This window comes from Amphibalanus amphitrite, unplaced genomic scaffold (assembly GCF_019059575.1).
Source record: "Amphibalanus amphitrite isolate SeventyFive unplaced genomic scaffold, NRLGWU_Aamphi_draft 001459F_arrow, whole genome shotgun sequence".
Classification (NCBI taxonomy): domain Eukaryota; kingdom Metazoa; phylum Arthropoda; class Thecostraca; order Balanomorpha; family Balanidae; genus Amphibalanus; species Amphibalanus amphitrite.
In genome coordinates, this window is record NW_024882952.1 from 83,945 (window position 1) to 102,302 (window position 18,358).

The 18,358-nt window shown below is 59.3% G+C and overlaps 1 protein-coding gene across 3 annotated transcripts in view; it reads left to right on the forward strand.

Moving 5' to 3' along the window:
* Positions 1 to 18,358, forward strand: part of LOC122373205 (unconventional myosin-IXAa-like) — a 63,702-nt gene that overhangs the window by 6,767 nt on the left and 38,577 nt on the right. For 2 of the 3 annotated variants that reach the window (XM_043351048.1, XM_043351049.1), the window contains 2 exons: positions 2,086 to 2,438; positions 15,773 to 16,289. In XM_043351048.1, the coding sequence (XP_043206983.1) occupies positions 2,152 to 2,438; positions 15,773 to 16,289 (804 nt within the window). In that variant the 5' untranslated portion in view covers positions 2,086 to 2,151. Of the gene's footprint in view, positions 1 to 2,085; positions 2,439 to 8,520; positions 8,936 to 15,772; positions 16,290 to 18,358 lie in introns of those variants that run through there. The other variant, XM_043351050.1, reaches the window with a different exon arrangement.

Sequence of the window (18,358 nt, forward strand, 5' to 3'; positions counted from 1 at the left end):
CCAACACTGGACTCCGGTGCCCGTCAGTGGCTCCGTGGCGGTCGCCGCTGGCGGAACTCCGAGGCCGGAAGTGCAGGAGCCGATAGCCGTCGGCGCTTCCGGTCCGAGCGGCCGGCGTCCGCCGCGACCCGACAGCGCTCTCGGGGCGTATCGGGGTTTGTCTGAGCCGGGAGACTGGGAGTATCGTCTCACAGGGGTCGGTCAGGTCCGGTGGTGTGTAACTAGGGGGGGGGGAAGGGGGGACAGTCTCGCGACCGGTCGGCCCCATGACAGACGATCCAGTGGTCGTGTGTCCAGTGTCACGCGCTCCCAAAGTCGGAAATTGGTGACCTGCTCACTGCTCAGCAACCCTCAATGCCCGCTCATTGCTCATCAACTGTAAACGATGGGGCGGGTCACATATTTGAGCATTTGATGAGGACATACCTAAAGAGTATAGCGTAGACCCGATAGCGTAATCCACAGCGCTATTTCGCTTCAGGTGGAGTGCTTCTGGGTACAGGGAGCGAAATATATGACCACGCATTTTGGTGACATTATCATGTCTTTTGTTGTTTGCAAAGGAAAAAGGCTGCTCAGTACTCATTGGTTTATTCGATTGGTTTATTTTTTATTTATTTGATCGTTATTGGTCAAATGAGGGGATGATTTGAGCTTAATTTTGCGGTTGAGCTGTTCTCATATCTAAGAGTAAGTCACCCCATCATTATCACCTTTTCTCAGTTAATTTGCTATTATTTTTGTGCGTTCTTAGACGTGGTGCTGGTACAGGCGAGACCTGAGTCTAACTCCGGGCACGCCTCCCATCTCGTCAATCTCTCCATTTCGGGTCGTTTTACGCGTCAAAGTCCATCGTTGACGCCAGCTCCGTCTATTATAGTTGAATAATTCGCGTGTCGGCCGCTGGAGAGCGGCCAGTGGCGGTAAATGCATGTCGCCTGTCGCGGCTGTCCCCGGTGGGACGCTATTCCTGACGGGCCGCCGACCCGCTCCTCGTCTTTGTATTGGCGCGGCGGCGACAGTGGCGCATCATCTGCCCGCAGCCCCCGGCTGGGCTAAACGGCTTCCACAGAGCCGCGGCCGCCTCTGTTCTCCGCGTGCTCCCTTGATCTACACGACGCGCCGTTCCTGGAGTTTTCTGTGCGCCACTGGTGACCCAGTCTGGGACCTAGATCAACACACCCCCGCGGTCCGCCAACGTAGACATGTCAAACCGCCACCCGGCGGCTGACATCCGCCAATGTCACACTCGACATTACTGCTGATAATTGCCCACATCACACACCACATACCCAAATCACATCACATCACACATCAGTTGATAGGTAACTGCCCACATTACACTCGACATCAGCTGACATCAGTCCACATTGCTTGCCTCCCGCATCATCTGACGTTTGACCACGTTGTCTCTGACATCATCTGACTTGTTTCCACCTAATAGCTGGCATCTGTCCGCTCTAACCCGACATCAGCTAACATATGTTCATATTGCTTGTCCCCGACATCAGCTGACATCGGTCCACATTGTTTGTCCCTGATATCAGCTGACATCTGTCCACATTGTTTGTCCCTGATATCAGCTGATTTGTGTCCACATTGCTTGTCTCCGACGTCAGTTGACATCTGTCCACATAGCTTGTCCCCGACAGCTGACGTGAGTCCATGTCTCTTGTCCCCAACATCAGCTGACATCGGTCCACATTGTTTGTCCCTGATATCAGCTGACATCTGTCCACATTATTTGTCCCTGATATCAGCTGATTTGTGTCCACATTGCTTGTGTCCGACGTCAGTTGACATCTGTCCACATAGCTTGTCCCCGACATCAGCTGACATGTGTCCACATTGCTTGTCCCCGACATCAGCTGACATGTGTCCACATAATGACATCAGCTGACATGTGTCCACATTGCTTGTCCCCGACATCAGCTGACATCTGTCCACATCACAGCTGACATCAGCGGACACCGGTGCTGTCCACAGTACCGTCGGCAGTGTAGTGACACGGCCGGCACGCTATAGATAGTCGGCGCGCCGTCTCCGCGACTGAGCGCTGTCCGTCGTGTGTCCGTGTGTCGACAGGCGGCGCGCGGCGCGCCAGTCGGCCGGCCGGCCGCGCCGCGTGCTGGCGGCCCGCGCAGCCGCGCCATGGCCGACGAGCAGCGCTACATCGTGGACGTGTTCGTGGGCGCGCTCAGCTCTCACTACGAGTCGCTCAGCATCCAGGCCAGCAAGGCCACTTCGGCCGCCGAGATAGTGCTGTGCATCGCCGAGAAGCTGCAGCTGCCCGAGCCGGCCGCCTTCGAGCTGGCCGAGGTGGTCGGCGACGAGCACGGCAGGGAGTGCAAGGAGCGCCGGCTGGCCGGTGACGAGCGGCCCGTGGCCGTGCAGCTGTTGTGGCCGCGCCAGCAGCAGCAGCATCAGCAGCAGCACAGGTGAGCGGCGCCGCCAGCCGGCCGGGGCGCGGGCTACATCAGATAGGGGGCGGGCTCCCTCAGACAGGGCTGCGGGGCTCTGGGGCACGGGGCGACCGTGACCAGGCGACCACGGTCACCGCTAGGCTTTGTCGTGATCTGTACCACCTGATTAGGTTTGTGTGCGCTGGGTCTGTTTTGCCTGTGAGTCATGTGTGGACTGAGTACGATAAGTGAAGGTCGATTACCGACAAATATAGGCTTACTGATACCGCCCCAGTCAGTAGACTTAAATACACGCCATTACCATACCGGTCTTCATGCGACGCCACGAAAGGCACCATTTATAACAGCGATCCCAGGCTCGGAACAATACTGGACGTCCCGCAGTCCAAAGCGAGGACAACTCGGTCGGTTCGGTAGCCGTTCGATAGCTGCCTTATCCACTGTTGACCGGCGAGGATTGTTGAGATTGGAGAGAGGGGCTCGTGGCGGCGAGGAGAGGCAGAATCAAGCACCTACCAAGGGAGATGGTAGAGACGAGAGCAGTGGTCGTTTGGTGTCGGGGGAGCGAATAGGGACGATGCGAGAAACAAGCTCAGGGAGGACGATTTTGCCGCTTGTGCGCTGCGGCTGTCGGCAGGACCTGTGTCTTCCGGTGATTGTGGAGGCGCTGTAGCCTGAAGGTAGCTGGAGCCGGGTCTGGCTAGGCGCAGTGTGCCCAGACAGAGCGACCTGTACCGCTCAGAGGGCCGCGAGTGACCGAGCGGCGGTGGCCGGCCGCGTGGTCCGTGCCAAAATATGACGGCGTGTTGTCAGAGCGGCGGGACGCCGTCCGGGCCCGGCTGAGTTTCGTCAGCTGGGAGCCGAGCGGCCAGACTGGGTCCGTGGCACTCGGCGCGTGAGCGACAGATGTCGGCTGAAAGGGCTGGGCTGTCCACGGAAAATGGACCGGCTGTCCACGGAAAAGGCCAGAGTGCCCGCTACCCATGGACAAGAGGCCGGGCTGGTCACGAAAATGGGCCTGGCTGCCCACGGAATGTGTCGGAGGAGATGGACTATGATCTTATGACCGTCAAATTTAAGTTCTGTACAGGTATTGAAGTTTTATTTCTTATTGTTTAATGCTTAAATCTTGCGTCTTTGCACATTTTATCAGATATTGCAGCAAGCGAAGTTGCGTCGTAATACAACTGCACGCAACTCTGGGCATATGACAACGCGTTACGCTGAACTAGCGTGTGGTGAGCGCAGCAAATGTCTGTACAGTTTCTTCTGTCACGTTGTACTCTGATTTTGAGGAAAGGTTCTGCTTTGACTGCAACTATGGCGTGGCTCCTTCATTCCTGGTCACTGTGAAAGAAAACAAACAGGAAATTAGGCACACACGACGTCGAAAACCTGCCAGCGCCTTTTTGTGTTTACTGTCACGCTAGCTGGAAAGTTACCTACATGTGCTTTCAATCTAGGGGTGCCTGCTGATTATTGGTCGCCCTTTTTGGGTCTCTGCGGCGCTGTGCACGCTGGTGATTTATGTAATAGAGGTGCGTCACAACCGACTGCCCCCAAAAGGATTGTGATTTACCTCGCCTTGTAACCACCGTGTAGCCGGCCATGTAGCCGTGCCAGATAGTCACGCTGTGCAGAGCGTCTGACGTACGGCCTTTCACTGTCACAGCGCGGTGGTGCTTATGGGGCGAGTTTTCCAATGGACGCATGTGACAAGGTAAATCTCGTGAGATACCTACCGTTCACTTACATTGCTTGGAACAGCCCCTGAATAGAGACGGGAGCGGCTAGGGGACGCGGCCACGACTACCAGAGACACTGCCGGGTGTAACAGGTGACTCATAAGTCTGCCTCATTAGTCGGATGCCTTGTCTTTTTTTGCCAGCCATGCTCGTCCGAGCCTTGTGGGTCTGTCCCGCCACTGTCGGTCTGTGTCCGTGCCTTGTCGGACCGTGCCGTTCCATCACCTCTCAGACTGCGACGGAGGGACACCCGCCGCCTCTGGCCAGGCGAGTTGACAGCGCGCGCTGTCGGCGCCGTCTCGGTGGCCGGACACGCACCTGACCCTGTCCAGGCCGGAGTTGGCACCGGCCGCCGCAGACGAGCAGTGGCCCCGCGAGCGACGGCGCCGGCCCGACCGGAAAACCCACTTCAAAGCCGCTGTGCGGGGATATGTGGACCAGTCTCTGCGCAATGTGGCAGGGCCGGTTTCACTGCGATACTCCAGTGAATGAAATGTTAATGTCCGTAACTTCATGGCAGTCAACACTGAACAGCCTGAATCAAAGCAGCAAACAATGAAGTGCAACAACAGAAGGGGCTAATTACTGTTTGTGAGAGGCCTGATTTCACCACGATTCGTTCCTCGTGTAGAGTTGCTACTGCTGGCGCGACCTTTGTATGGCATTATTCGCAGCTGGTTTGGTGCTCCGACTGGTTTTAAGGCAGATTATCCAGCGACTGATGCGTGTGCCGTCGCTGCTCCAGATAGCGCAGCTCTAAAACAAAAGCCGCTAACCCATAGCATGCCTTCAAAGTCAGCCCGCTCCCGTGCCGGTCTGATGAGGTTCGGCTGCTCTGGCTGCTTTTTTCACCGTGGGTACCGTGGCGGAGCCAGTCAGCTGATCGGATTAGATAGGCGCTGGCTGGGGTCGTCCTGCCCCTGAGGTCGGCAGTCGGCACGTGCCTCTGGGCAGTGTGTGACCGGTCACTCTCCCCTGTCACTGACCGGCTGACCCACACTCTGGTGTGGGTAGTGTGTGACGACCCGCCTGCGGCAGTGTCACTTCCTAGCTGCAGCGCGCCGGCGGCGACCGTTCTCCACCAGTGCCGTATTAGCTCAGTGCTACGGAGCCAGGCGGCGTTACGCAATGCCGGCGACGACCCGGCCAAGGGTAACGCGCCGGCGATTACCCCCAGCCCAGTTTGGGACCAGGCCGATGCGACGGCCCACTTTATATGCACACATACATTTGCGAGCATTCCGATCGCCTTGGCTCGGCCGTTTGCTGCGGTGTGTGTCGACTCGGACTGTGTCAGTGATTGCACTGTGATGTGACTGTGTTAATCCGGGTCGTCTGATACGGTTCTCTGGTCACCGGGTCACGGCGTGCACTGTCGCAAAGGCTGCCTGATAGTTCGTGGTGCCGATAACCATTGTACCGGTGGATTAGTATAATCGCCAGCGCCCGCGGTTGTACCCACTCAGGTAGCTTGGTGGCCTTGTCGAGAGTTGATTGCGCTGGCCGGGAGCGCTCCTCTGGCACAGCTGCTCGCCTTGTGCGTAATTCATATCCTCACCCTTCCCTACCCTAGTCTCCGTGATAAAGGGGACCTAGTGACTGTCACGGTTGAGAACGGAAGCTGATGTGTGGTCTGAGCGGGATGACGGATGCCCGCGACCGACCCCGTGGAGAAAGACAGGGGATGTCACCTACTTCCAGGACTAGCGCCGTAAGATGTCTATGGACTCTGTGTTGTTCCATCGACCATAAGCCACGGACGCGTCACCGTCTCTTTACCGAGCCGCTGGGCCGCCGTGCACCAACCCACTCGCTCTGCCATACCGTAAATCTGATTTGCCGACGAGTGCGCCTGTTGGCACCGTGTTCGCACGCGCCACTGCCGTCCGTGGGAGCGGCCACGCCTGGCGCTCGTGACGGCCGGGAAGTTGTTGGGTGTCTGTGATGGACGGTATGGAGTCATGTGAGCGGCTGCGGCCGACTCACTTCCGCGGGCCGCGGAGCTCGGAGCCGACAGGAAGCCGGACACGGTGAATCGGAGCCCGCTATCGTGTCTGTCTGTAGCAGAGGAACTCTAGCCAGCTGGAGGTCAGCGGTGACAGTCCTATTGTCTGGTCAGAATGACTATTCCACAGCGAACATCGAAACCTTCTGGTTATCATATGAGTGATGACCACTGTGAACGGGAGAATTTCGGGTGAGCGAAAAGCGTCCTGCGGTTTTCTTGCCCACGTGATAAGCACTGGCTCCGTAGTAACGCTTTGGACGATTCAGCTTAGGCCCTTTTGCATGCACATTGCACGCGGTAAACGCCTCGTAGCCAGCTAATTGTCTTCTGCCGTCAGTGCGGCCCACGCAGTGTTGTGCTGGGCGTGACTGTGTGTTCCAGTACCTCAGCTACCACCCTCTCCACGTCACCGCCTGCCGCCCCTGTCAGCCGCCACTTGGCCGCCTCCTCCCCGCCCGCGGCGCCCTTTGAGCTGCCGCCGCGCCCGATCGGCCACGGCAGCCCTGTGAGACGCCGCCGCCCGTCGCTGGCCACCCCTCAGCGGGCAGGCCATCGGCCAAAGCACGCACACCGCTCGCGCGCACGTGCACGAAGATAGCGCAGGACACAGCGACCATTTCTTAGTGCGATGAACGGTGAGAGGGGAGGGGAGGGTGGAGAGTGGTGCACCTGCACAACCTGTCGTACCTGCGGCCGGTTCAGTGCCTCCCATCGGCGAGTTTTTGACTCGAGTCGCCTTCGTGAAAGGTGAACACCAGGCGAACCTATGACGTGCGGCTTTTGGTACGAGTGAGTGAGGTGGGGCACTGACTGTTTCATTGGGCTTGGCCAGGAGTTTTGTGGGCCGACCTGTAGCCGATTATGATTCAAACTTCCGTTGCTAATTATAAAACGCTGACGTGATCAATGGAAAACCTTGCAGTCTTCTGCGTAAAATATTTTACGGGAATATTTGTATCCGGTGTCGTCTATCCAAATGCCCGCCTCCTTGCTCATACTTTCCTTTAGCCAGGCAGCTTGGTCCAATTGGTCTATTTTTGCCGTGATTTGTGTTCCTTTGTAGGGAAAGCCGACTTTATAGATGTTGATATGAAACTCTAGTAATGTGATGACGCCACACCTTTCTTCGATGATAAATTGTTGACAGCGATATCGCACTTTCTGCCGAGGCTGATAACCAAACGTCAATTGTTGTTCAATCAATGGCGTGACTGGATGCTTTCCCGTCCGCACCTCTGCTGCTCTCGTCTGTGTGCAGTCTCGCTGGGCTCCGCTATCGTCTGCGCTGTATTGCTGGTCTCTGCTCTCGTCTCTGCGCAGTACATATCCTTGGTCTCTGCTCCCGTCTGTGTGAAGTCTCAGTGATCTCTGCTCCCGTCTGTGTGAAGTGTCGCGGACCGCCGCCCCCGTCTATTCCAATTCTCTCGCGCCGCCGCCGCGCCCATCGCGTCGTCTCGCCACCTTGGCGGCCGGTATTCGGGGACATTGGCTGTTTTGTCAGCTGTCAGTCTCCGAGGCCCGGTATTCCCGTATCTCGCACCGCCATCGCCAGCGCGGCTCGCGCCGCCGCTCCTGGCAGGCCCGCGCCGCTCTCGTATCGGCGGCGACGGCGTGCGACGGCCGTGTCGCCCGCTCGCGCGTGCCCGCGCCGCTCCAAAATAGCTGCACAGCCGCGCGCCCCCGGGCCGGGTGTCATTTTCTTGTTACCAGTTGACGCTCTCACCATCCTGATGCAACAGAAAGCCAACGGCTGCCAAAAACTGGGGAATGGAAAACCGAGCACGGCCTCCGCTTCCGTTTTGATTTCCGTTTCCGTCTCCGTTTTGGTTTTCGCGTTCGTTTTTCCTGGTGTGTCATTCCGGCGCTGCCGTTAAAAACTGGAGGCTTAGCGGGCTGCCTGCCTCACCGCGGCTGTCGAAGGAGGAGGACGGAAAGAAATGGATGCGCGTCACCCGATGAGCTTTGTGTGCCGCTCCCTGCTCTCGGCAGTCGGCCGTAAATTTCAGCCGACACGCCAACGTCCGTGCCAGAGCTACGACACCAGCTCTCCGGTTAATTCCGCTCCGATCGCAGTTAATTTGTTTTGTGCGGCTTTCCGCGGCTGCCGTAAGTACTCCTACGTCAGCCACCACTCAGCAGTCGCTCTTCCGGTGACCTGTCGACCACCTGACGGGTCTCTGCAGACCGGGCTGAGGCTCGGAGCGGCAGTGCGCCGGCCGGCCGCCGTCGCCGCTGGCTGCTGAGGGTCGGTGTGACGTGCCGTCGCAGCTGCAGCCGCCCCCGCCGCCGCCGGGCTGCCGGGGCTGTGTCACCTCACCGGCCGGCAGTGTGCCGCTGACGCAGCCCGAGCGCGGCCGGCCGCAGCCGCAGCGCGCCGAGCCTGCTCGCCTGCAGTAGAGGCCGCGGCGGCGGCGGCGGTGGTGTGTGGCAGCCGAGCGGAGAGCTCACGGACCGACCCGTGCCGGTGGCAGCCGTCTCAGTGGCGGCCGACTCGGACCATGTCCGGTGGTGCGCCGCGCTGACTCGCTCCCGTGACTCGGTCCTGTGAGCCGCGCGCGTCATTCGATCCGCCCGTGAGCGCGTCCCGTGCCGTGACGCAGTGCCGTGTGACGTACCGCCGTGACTGGTGCCGTGACGCCGGCTCGTGACGCGGACCGTCGGCGGCCCGGCCCGTGGGAGCGGCTGACCGATCGTCGCACCATGGCCGTCTCTCCGGACGCGCCCGAGCTGCTGGCCTCTCCCAGTCTGGCGTTCCGCGTGTGAGTACCGCTCGGCGTCCGCCGGACCCAGTGCAACACCCGCGTGGGAACTCGTGCAACGTAATATATCGTACTCGAGCTGTGGCTATATGTTCTGTAGAAAATGACTGGTTCCCGTTCTGGTCATAAGCTATCCTTTTTCGGCCTTCTCATCTGTTTTCGGCTCTTAGAACTTTGGCGCTGACTGAGTCCTATTCCTTGTCCCACCTCAGCTCTAGCTCCAAACCTAACTCCGCCAGCCGCCTTATCCCGTAACTCAGCTCTCATCTTAGCTCCTGCTCTGATCCTAGCTCTGGCTTCTACCCCTAGTTCTACCCCAGATGGGACTCGCGCCCTAGCTCCATCTCCGTCCCTCCTACCCCAGCTCCCCGGCTGAAGGAGCAGCCAGCTGCCGCCTTGCCTTAGCTGCCGGGATCAGAGAACTCAGCCGCCCTGAACAGCAGCTGACGCGTCTGTCGGCGCCGGCGCGCACGTGCGGTGCGGCTGGCGCGGCTGTCAGCGGGTTATCGTGCTGGACAGGCCGCCCGAGCAGCCCCGCCACGCTGCGGGCTGTCAGTGTGCGTGAGTGGTTCATTAGGAGAGTCAGCACTGGGAGGTTATACAGAACACTGGTCCTGTGTAGCGGAACGGAGCGATGTATAGCGGAGCTATTTGTAAAGATCGAGATGTATAAGTTCTTGCCCAGCTTCTTGTGGTAGGGGAGAGTGGGGTAAGATGCCCAGGGTGGGAAAGACGCCCCACCCCCTCTAGCGGCGAAACAAAGAATCGAACCTGGAAATTAATGTTCTTAGCGTAAAGTGGAAGACTGCCTTGTTAACTGCACAAAAGTTTGCGAAGCTCAATTGGGCAACGGCTGGCTGGTGATTGCATGTTTTTTATTTGCTGCTTTCAAAAAATATTTAGGTGTCAAAACTTTGTAAATATCAAAGAAGGTAAATAATTTTTGCGTCGTTTGCTATAGTCGTGATACATTAACATGCGTGTACTGTGTCCCAAACAGTTTGTTTCAGGATGTAGTTTTATGGCTAACAAATTATACTGATTTAATGTTACTTTGGTACCTTGGGGTAAGATTCTGATGGGGAAAGACGCCCCCCTAAATCCGTAGGCTGTCCTTCAAGCAGCCCGTCAAATCATTTATTACATACTTGTGATCAGAGACAAAAGCCGATCTGGGACTATTGAGAGTCCAGTACGGTCGGGTGCTCCCCATGCCGGTCTCTCGGCCCACACAGCGACTTTTTGGGCGGCATCTGACTCTGAGAGCCCTCACGACGGCCTCTGTGGGCCCCATTATTGGCTCCAGGGCCCCTCGCGACATCCTTTGAGGGCTCCCACGTTGGCTCCACGGACCGCGCTGGCATGTGAGGTCCCCACGATGGGCTCAAGGGCCCTCAATCATCATGAACGAAGACCTATAAGGGCCCCACAGTGGTCTCCGAACGCCACCACAGAGACTTGTTTGGCCGCGCTGGACTATGATGGCCCTAACGATGACCTCTGAAGCCCCTTATCGACTACTTTTGAGGACCCTTACGATGACGTTTGGTGTCTACTGCAGGCTCGAAGAGACTACTGATTCGTTCAGGCGATTCACGTGCCCATTTATGTCACTTATAGTGCAGGGGGGCATCTTCCCCAACGCCAGGGGGCGTCTTTCCCACCCTGTTGGGTAAGACGCCCCCTTTCACTTCTTCAGGAAAATGCTTAATAGCAAAAAAAGTTATTATATTTCAGGCACGAAAGTGTGATATCTTTGGAGAAAAATAATGTCGGTTTCCGTTGAAACTCCAAGTTTTTGCTTTCCGATCGTCATTTTCGAATGATATGACATAGCAAACCCCTGGGCATCTTTCCCCACTCTCCCCTAAAGGCAATTTGCTCGGATGATTCTTGCCCCAGCCGGGAACTAAGCTCCTCACAATTGGCGGCTTGCGGCAGGGCAGTCAGTGTGCACATGTCTCCCCAATATTGTTGTGTGTGGCCCTCAGAATGTCAGCCCCAACCGACCTGACCTGACCTGACCTAACTCAACCCGACCCGATCCGACACATCCGGATCCGACCCGATCCGACCCGATCCGACACGTTTGGACACGACCCGACCCGGCCTGACCCGACCTGACCCAGTTGGACTCCGGCGCCGTGCACGCGCTGCCCTCCGCCCGTGGACCGGATGTGTGACGTGACACACGCTCTGAGTCACCCCTCTCGTGACCGCGGCACCTCCTCCAACTAACGGAGCCTCCGCCAGCGATCGCCCACGCAACCGCTCATCCGAATTGTACGTAATCGCTCAAATTACGGACCGGCACGGCCGTGCGGCCGCTGGACCGCTCTCATCCGCCCTGAGCCGCGCTCCGGGAGCCATGTGTCATCGGGGCGTTTGGTCGTCTCATTACGGCAGCCTTGGACTCATCTGCAGCGTCGTTAGGCTAGCCCCGCGGCCGCTGGGCCCGCCGAGAGTCAAATATACAACGCCGTTTGAATGTGGTGGCCTGCGACGTGCTCTGGCTGTGATGGCTGGGACGGCGCTGCTCTGACCCAGGCCGAGCGGTTGCGAGACTCGCTGGGCGGCGGAACCAGCGACCTCGGGCCGGGCGGTGAGGCTGTCCGGAACGGCTGCGGGTGCCGGAACAGGTGACCTCAGACCGACTCGGTGTCTCGGTGCCGCCGACCCGTCCGTGTCGCCCGCTTTCACTGACCGGGCACGACCGGCCGGTCCGCCCCGGGCGCCCGACCGGAAACGTGGGATTACAACCGGAACGGGCTCGCGGTCTCCAGACTCGGTGGTTTGTACTTGTTGCCTCGCGTAGATGAGATACGGATAGGATTGACATATAAGGTGGCCTCGGCAGATATGAGAGGCTTGGTCTGGGACAGTGAGGAGATAAGTTGGGACGACTGCAATGGGTCGGTCTGGTTTGGTCTGGTCTGGTCTGGTCTGGTCTGGTTAGATGAGCATTGTAAGACCTGACCTATTCTTGGCCCCATCACCTCACGGAACAACATTGATGCTGGTGGGATTGATCGCGTAGCTGGACTTCCTAGGCGCTTGCAAGCCGTCACTGGTGGACGTGTTGCACTGGACGGAATTCCTCGGTCCGTAAAATTCCAGTAACGGGCTCTATACAAAGGTGGTGCGGTGCGCGGGCTTGCGTGTGAGACACCGGCTCCTGCAGGCTCCAGCCGACACGTGGAAAAGTCCGCCGCGTCACGGGACACGGACGGACGGACGGACGGGTATCGGACGGCCAAACAATGGCACTGGCCGGCCCGTGCCGGCGGCCAGACGTGCCCCGGCGCCCGCCGGAGCGGCGAGTAACACCGCAGCCTCGTGCTTTATGGGCCGGGAGGAGGTATTGGTGCTCACGTGGGCCAGGGGCACGCGCCGAGATTCCCAGCAGCGGGGGCGGAACTCGGCGAACTCTGCCCCGCTGAACTCTGCCTTGTGGTGTTCGTTGTTGCGCTGTCGCAGATGAACGCCAGACTGTCGCGGGGGCTGTCCTCTCTGGCCGGACTGTCCGCTGACCGCACTGAGCCCCAATGACGTCATCCCGCACAGGGAGCCGGTCACCGGTGACGTCACGCGGCGGATGTCCGGCCGGCCGGCCTGCCTCTCTCCTCCCCGCTCTCCCTTTCCTCTGTGTCTGCGCGTGACGTCAGCGTCTGCACGCGCCCGGTCCGGTCGCAGCGGTACTGCAGTGGAGACAAGTGGCCCGGCGGGCGCACCGTTCACTGATGAGTGACTCACAGCCGGCCGGACTGGCTAGGCTACAGCCGACCAGCGGGGACCGTTCACAAGGTTAACTGAGACGGTACGGTGCACACGGGCCAACTGGGACCGAACACGGGCCTAGTGCGACCGACTGCACCCCGACCAACAGAGACAGTAAACGGCCCCAGCGGACCGAACACTGAGCTGTAGCCTGTGCCGAAGCCAGCCGCGAGCTGAATCCGTCGGCTGGGTGTGGGTAGAGTTGTGTAGCTGACTGAGATGTGAGGACTCGAGTCGGTGCCGCGCGGACTAGGACCGTGTCAGCTTTGTACCGGCGCTCTGTCTGACCGACTTCGGGCGGCCCTGGCGAGGTTGCAGAAAAACCGCTCCGCCGCACTTTCCTGGTGATGCAACGGAATCACGTGGTGAAGTGAAACTGAATATTGGTTTTGCTCGCCGCTGCAGTGATAAGGTGAAATCCTTTTTGCTGAGTCGCTCTTATTGAGTCACCAGACTCTAAAATGGAACACCAGCTGCGGTGTCTATGTCTGGCACAGTTTCACGCCGGTGTATTCGTCAGTCGGTCCAGCCGACCGCCATGCATGTCTTGGTTCTCGAGGGCTGACCTCCAGCAGTCCCTTGTGGTGACTCAGCCAGACGCAGCTGCCTTGCCATCGGCGCTAATCGCGTGGATCGGCAGCTGTCTAGAGCCGACCATCCCCGTCCCGGTGGCTGCGGCAGCTGTCCAGTGGCGGTCCTACCCGCCCGGCGGCTGCGACAGCTGTCTGAGGAACTTCTCGCCCCCGAGCGCCGCTGTAGGTGCACTGCCCATACTCGGCAGTCAGCTGGTCGGATCGACCGGACCCCGCGGCTGCATGAGTTCCTACAGGGCAGTGGCAGCTGAGGGGGGCCGATGGCAGGCTCGGCCGGGCGGCGCTGCAGCCTCTCAGGGGAACACCGAGCGGGTGACGCTGCAGCCCTGTGACCGTCTGACCACTGACCGGGTGACGCCACAGTCCCCGCCGTCTGACCAGTGACCGGGCGGCGTGCCGTGGCGACCCCGCCGCCGTCCGCGGCCGGCCGTACCGTGTCGGCCGGTGACTCACTCTCCACCGGTCGGCCTTTTCCGGGACGGAGCCGCCGCCGCACCGACCGGTCGTAGTCACGGAGCGCTCCGAGCCACTCAGCTGTGGAGCGGGCCGCACGAACGGTACAGTGATGGACAGACCCCGGCCGGCTCCCACCGTGACCGGTCACTCGTCACGGCCGTCCGTGACAGTCCGTGACGCCGTGACGGCTCCCACGGCGGCGCCGCCCGCTCCCAGGGGACCGATGGTGTAACGGTGCGCCGCCGTGACCGGGCTCTGCGCGCGCGAGCTGTGTCGGAGGGCCGCCGGACGAGATACACGTGCCTCCGGGCGGAGCGGCCCTGCGGGGGGAGACGGGCAGGTGGGGGTGAAGGGGAGACCGCTGAGAGGTCAGAGACGAAGGACCGATGACTGGCCGGCGGTTGATGAGAACAGCTCTCATTGACATCACCGCTGGTTGTATATGCTTCGTGGCCTGGGTCGCATGGCCATGGTCGCATAGTTTCGTTGGATATTCTATAAAGAGTGCGAGTCGTTCGAGATAATGTAAATCAAACTTTCAGGCGGCGGTCAGTCGTTTACGACGCCGTTAGAAGGGTGCTGAACTGTCGTGAGGTCGTGCGTTCGGCTCATTTGGTTACATAGATCCCTGATTGGCTCCCTTCTTCTATCCCAGTTCTGTGCTTCTCGCTGCTCTTCGCCGCCGATGACCACTGTAGCCCGGGCGCCCAAAAACCCCAATTCATCATCATCATCATCCGCCGCGTTTTCTCAGCGCCATGTTGGTGCCGTACTGCTGTCGAAGTGGTGCTGATGCCAGTGCCGGTGTTTGTGCCACGTTAGTACCGGTGTTTGTTCCGCGCTGTACCGGTGCCAGTGCCGGCACTCTGTGCCGGCCGTCGTCGGCTGGCCGCCGTCCAGCGGCCGGGCCGGCCGGGGCGGAAATTTCCCGTGCCGTGCTCAGCTGGACGTCGGCCCGGTTCGTTCGTGAGGCCGACCGCCGAGCCTGGGTCGCCGGCCGTTACTTTCCGGCCGCGGTGGACCGGCCTGCCGAGCGGCACCGGTACCGCTTAAACGCCCACAAACGACACCAACGTGACGAATGGGCTGAGCCGGGGCCGTCCAATTTGGAACAGACAGAAGGGTGTGTCCGTTCAGGCACAGATGTCTCTCACTGCCCATGTATGGTTGTTGTCGCGCGGTGCGCTATGTTTGACAGCGGCACCCTGCCTCCATTCCGCTGTGCTTTGCGTTCTATGTGTGGTGATGTGGGACTGTTGTTACGCCGTACGGTACATCTGAGTTGTACCCCGTCTCCGGGCGGGTGGATATATTGGCGATGGGCGGGCCAAGGTCGTTGGTCGCTATGTTTATATTGCTGAGGCCATCTGCAGAGTGAGTCAGGCGCGGCACACGTCACCCTCTCAACTCGCGTACACAGAGGTCCTGTGCAGTGTGTCCTGTGCAGTGTGTCCTGTGTAGTGTCACTGCTCGGGACGACAGGGTACAGTCAGCCCCTCAGCCCGCGTGCACAGACTCGGGCGCACGTAGTCACTGCCCGGTACTGCAGGGAACGCCTCCCCCAGCCTTACACAGACACTATGCCCCGCCCGCCGCCTTGTTCTCCCGGGACGGTCACCCCCGGAAACTTCTGTCGTCCCGTCGCGCCCGGTCTGGTCTGTGTAGAACGCACCGGCGGTTAGCAAACAGGCACAGCGCGATGGTGGTGGCTGTGTGTGTGTGTGTGGGGGGGGGGGGGGTGTGCACTGCTCACTGCCCACTGCTCAGTGCCGTGTACGGGTGTGCAGTGCAGGCTGGTCGGGTAATCAGTTATGTGTGTCAAGCGGTCGCGTGGCCTTGTAACTGTTCAATTTATTAGCTATGACCCAAAAAACGGCCTCCAACAGAGGCGATCTTCAATGTTTCACGTGCGTCTTCGTGATGTCTGCGTACCACATGCTTTACGTCAGTGAGTGTGCCGTCATGCGTGTCTTCCTCCCTTTCTGACGCTCGTCGCTCTCCGCCCTGGCAGGCTGTACCTGCGGGACAAGCTCTCTGACGCGCTATGGACGGAAAACCTGTCGGCCGACCCGCAGATCCTGCGGGACTACTTCTCGCGCTTCATGTGTCAGCCCCGGGACCGGGAGTACCCGGACCTGTGCCAGCTGCCCGACCTCACCGAGGACACGCTGCTGGGAAACCTGCGCGCCCGCTTCGCCAGCGGACACATCTACACGTACGTCAACTCGATCCTCATCGCGCTCAACCCGTTCAAGTTTTACCCGATCTACAACCCCAAGTATGTGAAGCTGTATCAGTCGCGGCGCCTGGACGAGCTGCCGCCGCACATATTCGCCATCGCGGACGCCGCCTACCAGAAGATGCTGCGCGGCGGCCGCAACCAGTGTATAGTGATCAGTGGCGAGAGTGGCAGTGGTAAGACGGAGAGCACCAACTTCCTGCTGCACCATCTGACGGCGCTCAGCCACAAGGGCGCGCTGGCGTGCGGCGTCGAGCAGACCATCCTGGCCGCCGGGCCCGTCCTGGAGGTGAGTGGACCGGGTGAACGGGAACTGTGCTGGAGGTGTGGAGGGGGCTGGGTTGAGGGGATACGACTGGTGCTTCTATGACAACATGCAATTAATGAATTAGCCCTCGTTATATGACACGATTCCATCATCATTGGGATCGGGCTTCATGCCACTGCCCGTCTCCGACGTCTTCGTTTGCTGTGAATAATGGCCAGAAGCTCAACTATACACTAAACTGGCATAGTTACACACTAAATCTTACGTAACTGTCTGTCAGTAATATCGCGTGTATTTCCCGAGAGATCTTCTATATCATAATATCGTAAATGAAAGAACGTTTGCGAAATTCGTGGGAGGTAATAAATTTGCAACCCGACTACCGATCTATTACTGTCTGTCGGCTGCCGGTTTCAGCTTGCACCACTCCAGAAGAAATGTGTGCCGTCAGCCAGACAACAATCTCGCTCATCTTCATATTACCAATGTATTTATTTTGCCGAGTGACGTGGACAGTTATGGTGGCGCGCTGGCAGCCGGTGGCTTATTGCTGACGGCGCTGTCCAAACCTCACAGCTCACCGTCCCGGCCGCGGCTGTCACCCGTGATAGGCGACCGGGCGTGTCACGGGCGGGGTGGGTGTCTCTGTGACCGGCCCCGTCCACACTGCCCACTGTCCAGGGCTGTCTGTTCGGCAGACAGACCTGCTGTCTCAACACTACTCACTGTTCAGGGGACTAAGGGCTGTATGTATGTCCCAGTGGGCTGGATGACAGACCGGCACCGTCCAGACTGCCCACTGTCTTGGACTGAGTAAGGTATATGTCCCAGCGGAGTGTCTCCGTTACTGGCCTCGTCCACACTGCCCAATGCACAGCTGCACACTGTCCAGGGCTGTATGTCCCGGTGGGATGGATGACAGACCGGCGGCTGGCATCAGCAGCAAACACATACCCCTTTGCCGGAGATGGGACTGGCAGACCGAGTACGACCGATCGCCGCTGGCTCTTATCACTGTTCGGGAGTTTACCGGGGGCTGTGGTTTCGTGTGATTCACTAGTTTTCTCACCATAGTCTAGTCTCGTCGGTGTCCAATAACAACATTGACCGGATAGTCACGGAGTGAACAGGGGAGTTTTGGACTCAGATGGCTGCCGTTATAGCCTCCCTGTTTGACTGCTAGTGACAGATTGAACAGGGACGTTTCAAAGTCAGATGGTTGCCCTTACTGCCTTCCTGTTTGGCCCCTAATTGAGCCTGACAGGTGCGCGATGGGCTACTGTTAGCGCCAGGCACCGATGTGTTTGGATTGGCCGCGCTGCGGAGCTGCAGCATGGATGAAGCAGTCTGCACAATGGTGCCGCGTTTTCGAACGTCATGGCTCACAGTTCAGTAGCCTGTTCCGGGGCTGCATCGGGCCTGTCCACCTTTCACGCAGGTTTCATTGTTACACTGCACTACCGCAGTCCATTTGAAACCTGCTGCCCCTAGCTCGGACGAGGCGCACTGTCGCGAGCTGTGAGCGCCGGCGGCGGCCGCTCGTCCCCGGGCCGCGACCATCACTCAGGGGCGTGTGTCGGTGGCGGGCGGGACGCACAGTGGCGCCGTTGTGCCGGCGGGCGTGCTGTTTGGCCGGGGGCGGCCGGCCGACACTGTGTTGACCGAGCGCTGACGGCCGCCGCTTTATGGAGCCAAACACAGCACGACGCTGCTACCGGCTGGCCGGCCGGCCGCCGTCGTGTTTCGCCGACCGGTGGAAACTGAACGCCCTGCAGGGTAATCAGTAAACGGATGGGGACATTTGATCCACCGTGAGGAATAATCCGTCCACCGATGTCGAAATCAGTCCGACAGGGGATTAATGAGTTAACCTACGGGGGTATTCAGTCCACTGGTGACGGCTGACGGGGCTGTCACCGAGTCTGATGAAGCGACAGCTCCCTGACCGGCGCGGTGGTAGGGGCCATCCCCCTGACCGCACCGCCGGTGAAGATACTGGGGGCGGCGCTAGCTGTGACCAGCTGTGAACGGTATTGCTGCTGCGTATTTGACCGCCTCAAGGTGTGCTCGTTACCCGATAGTTGTTCCCC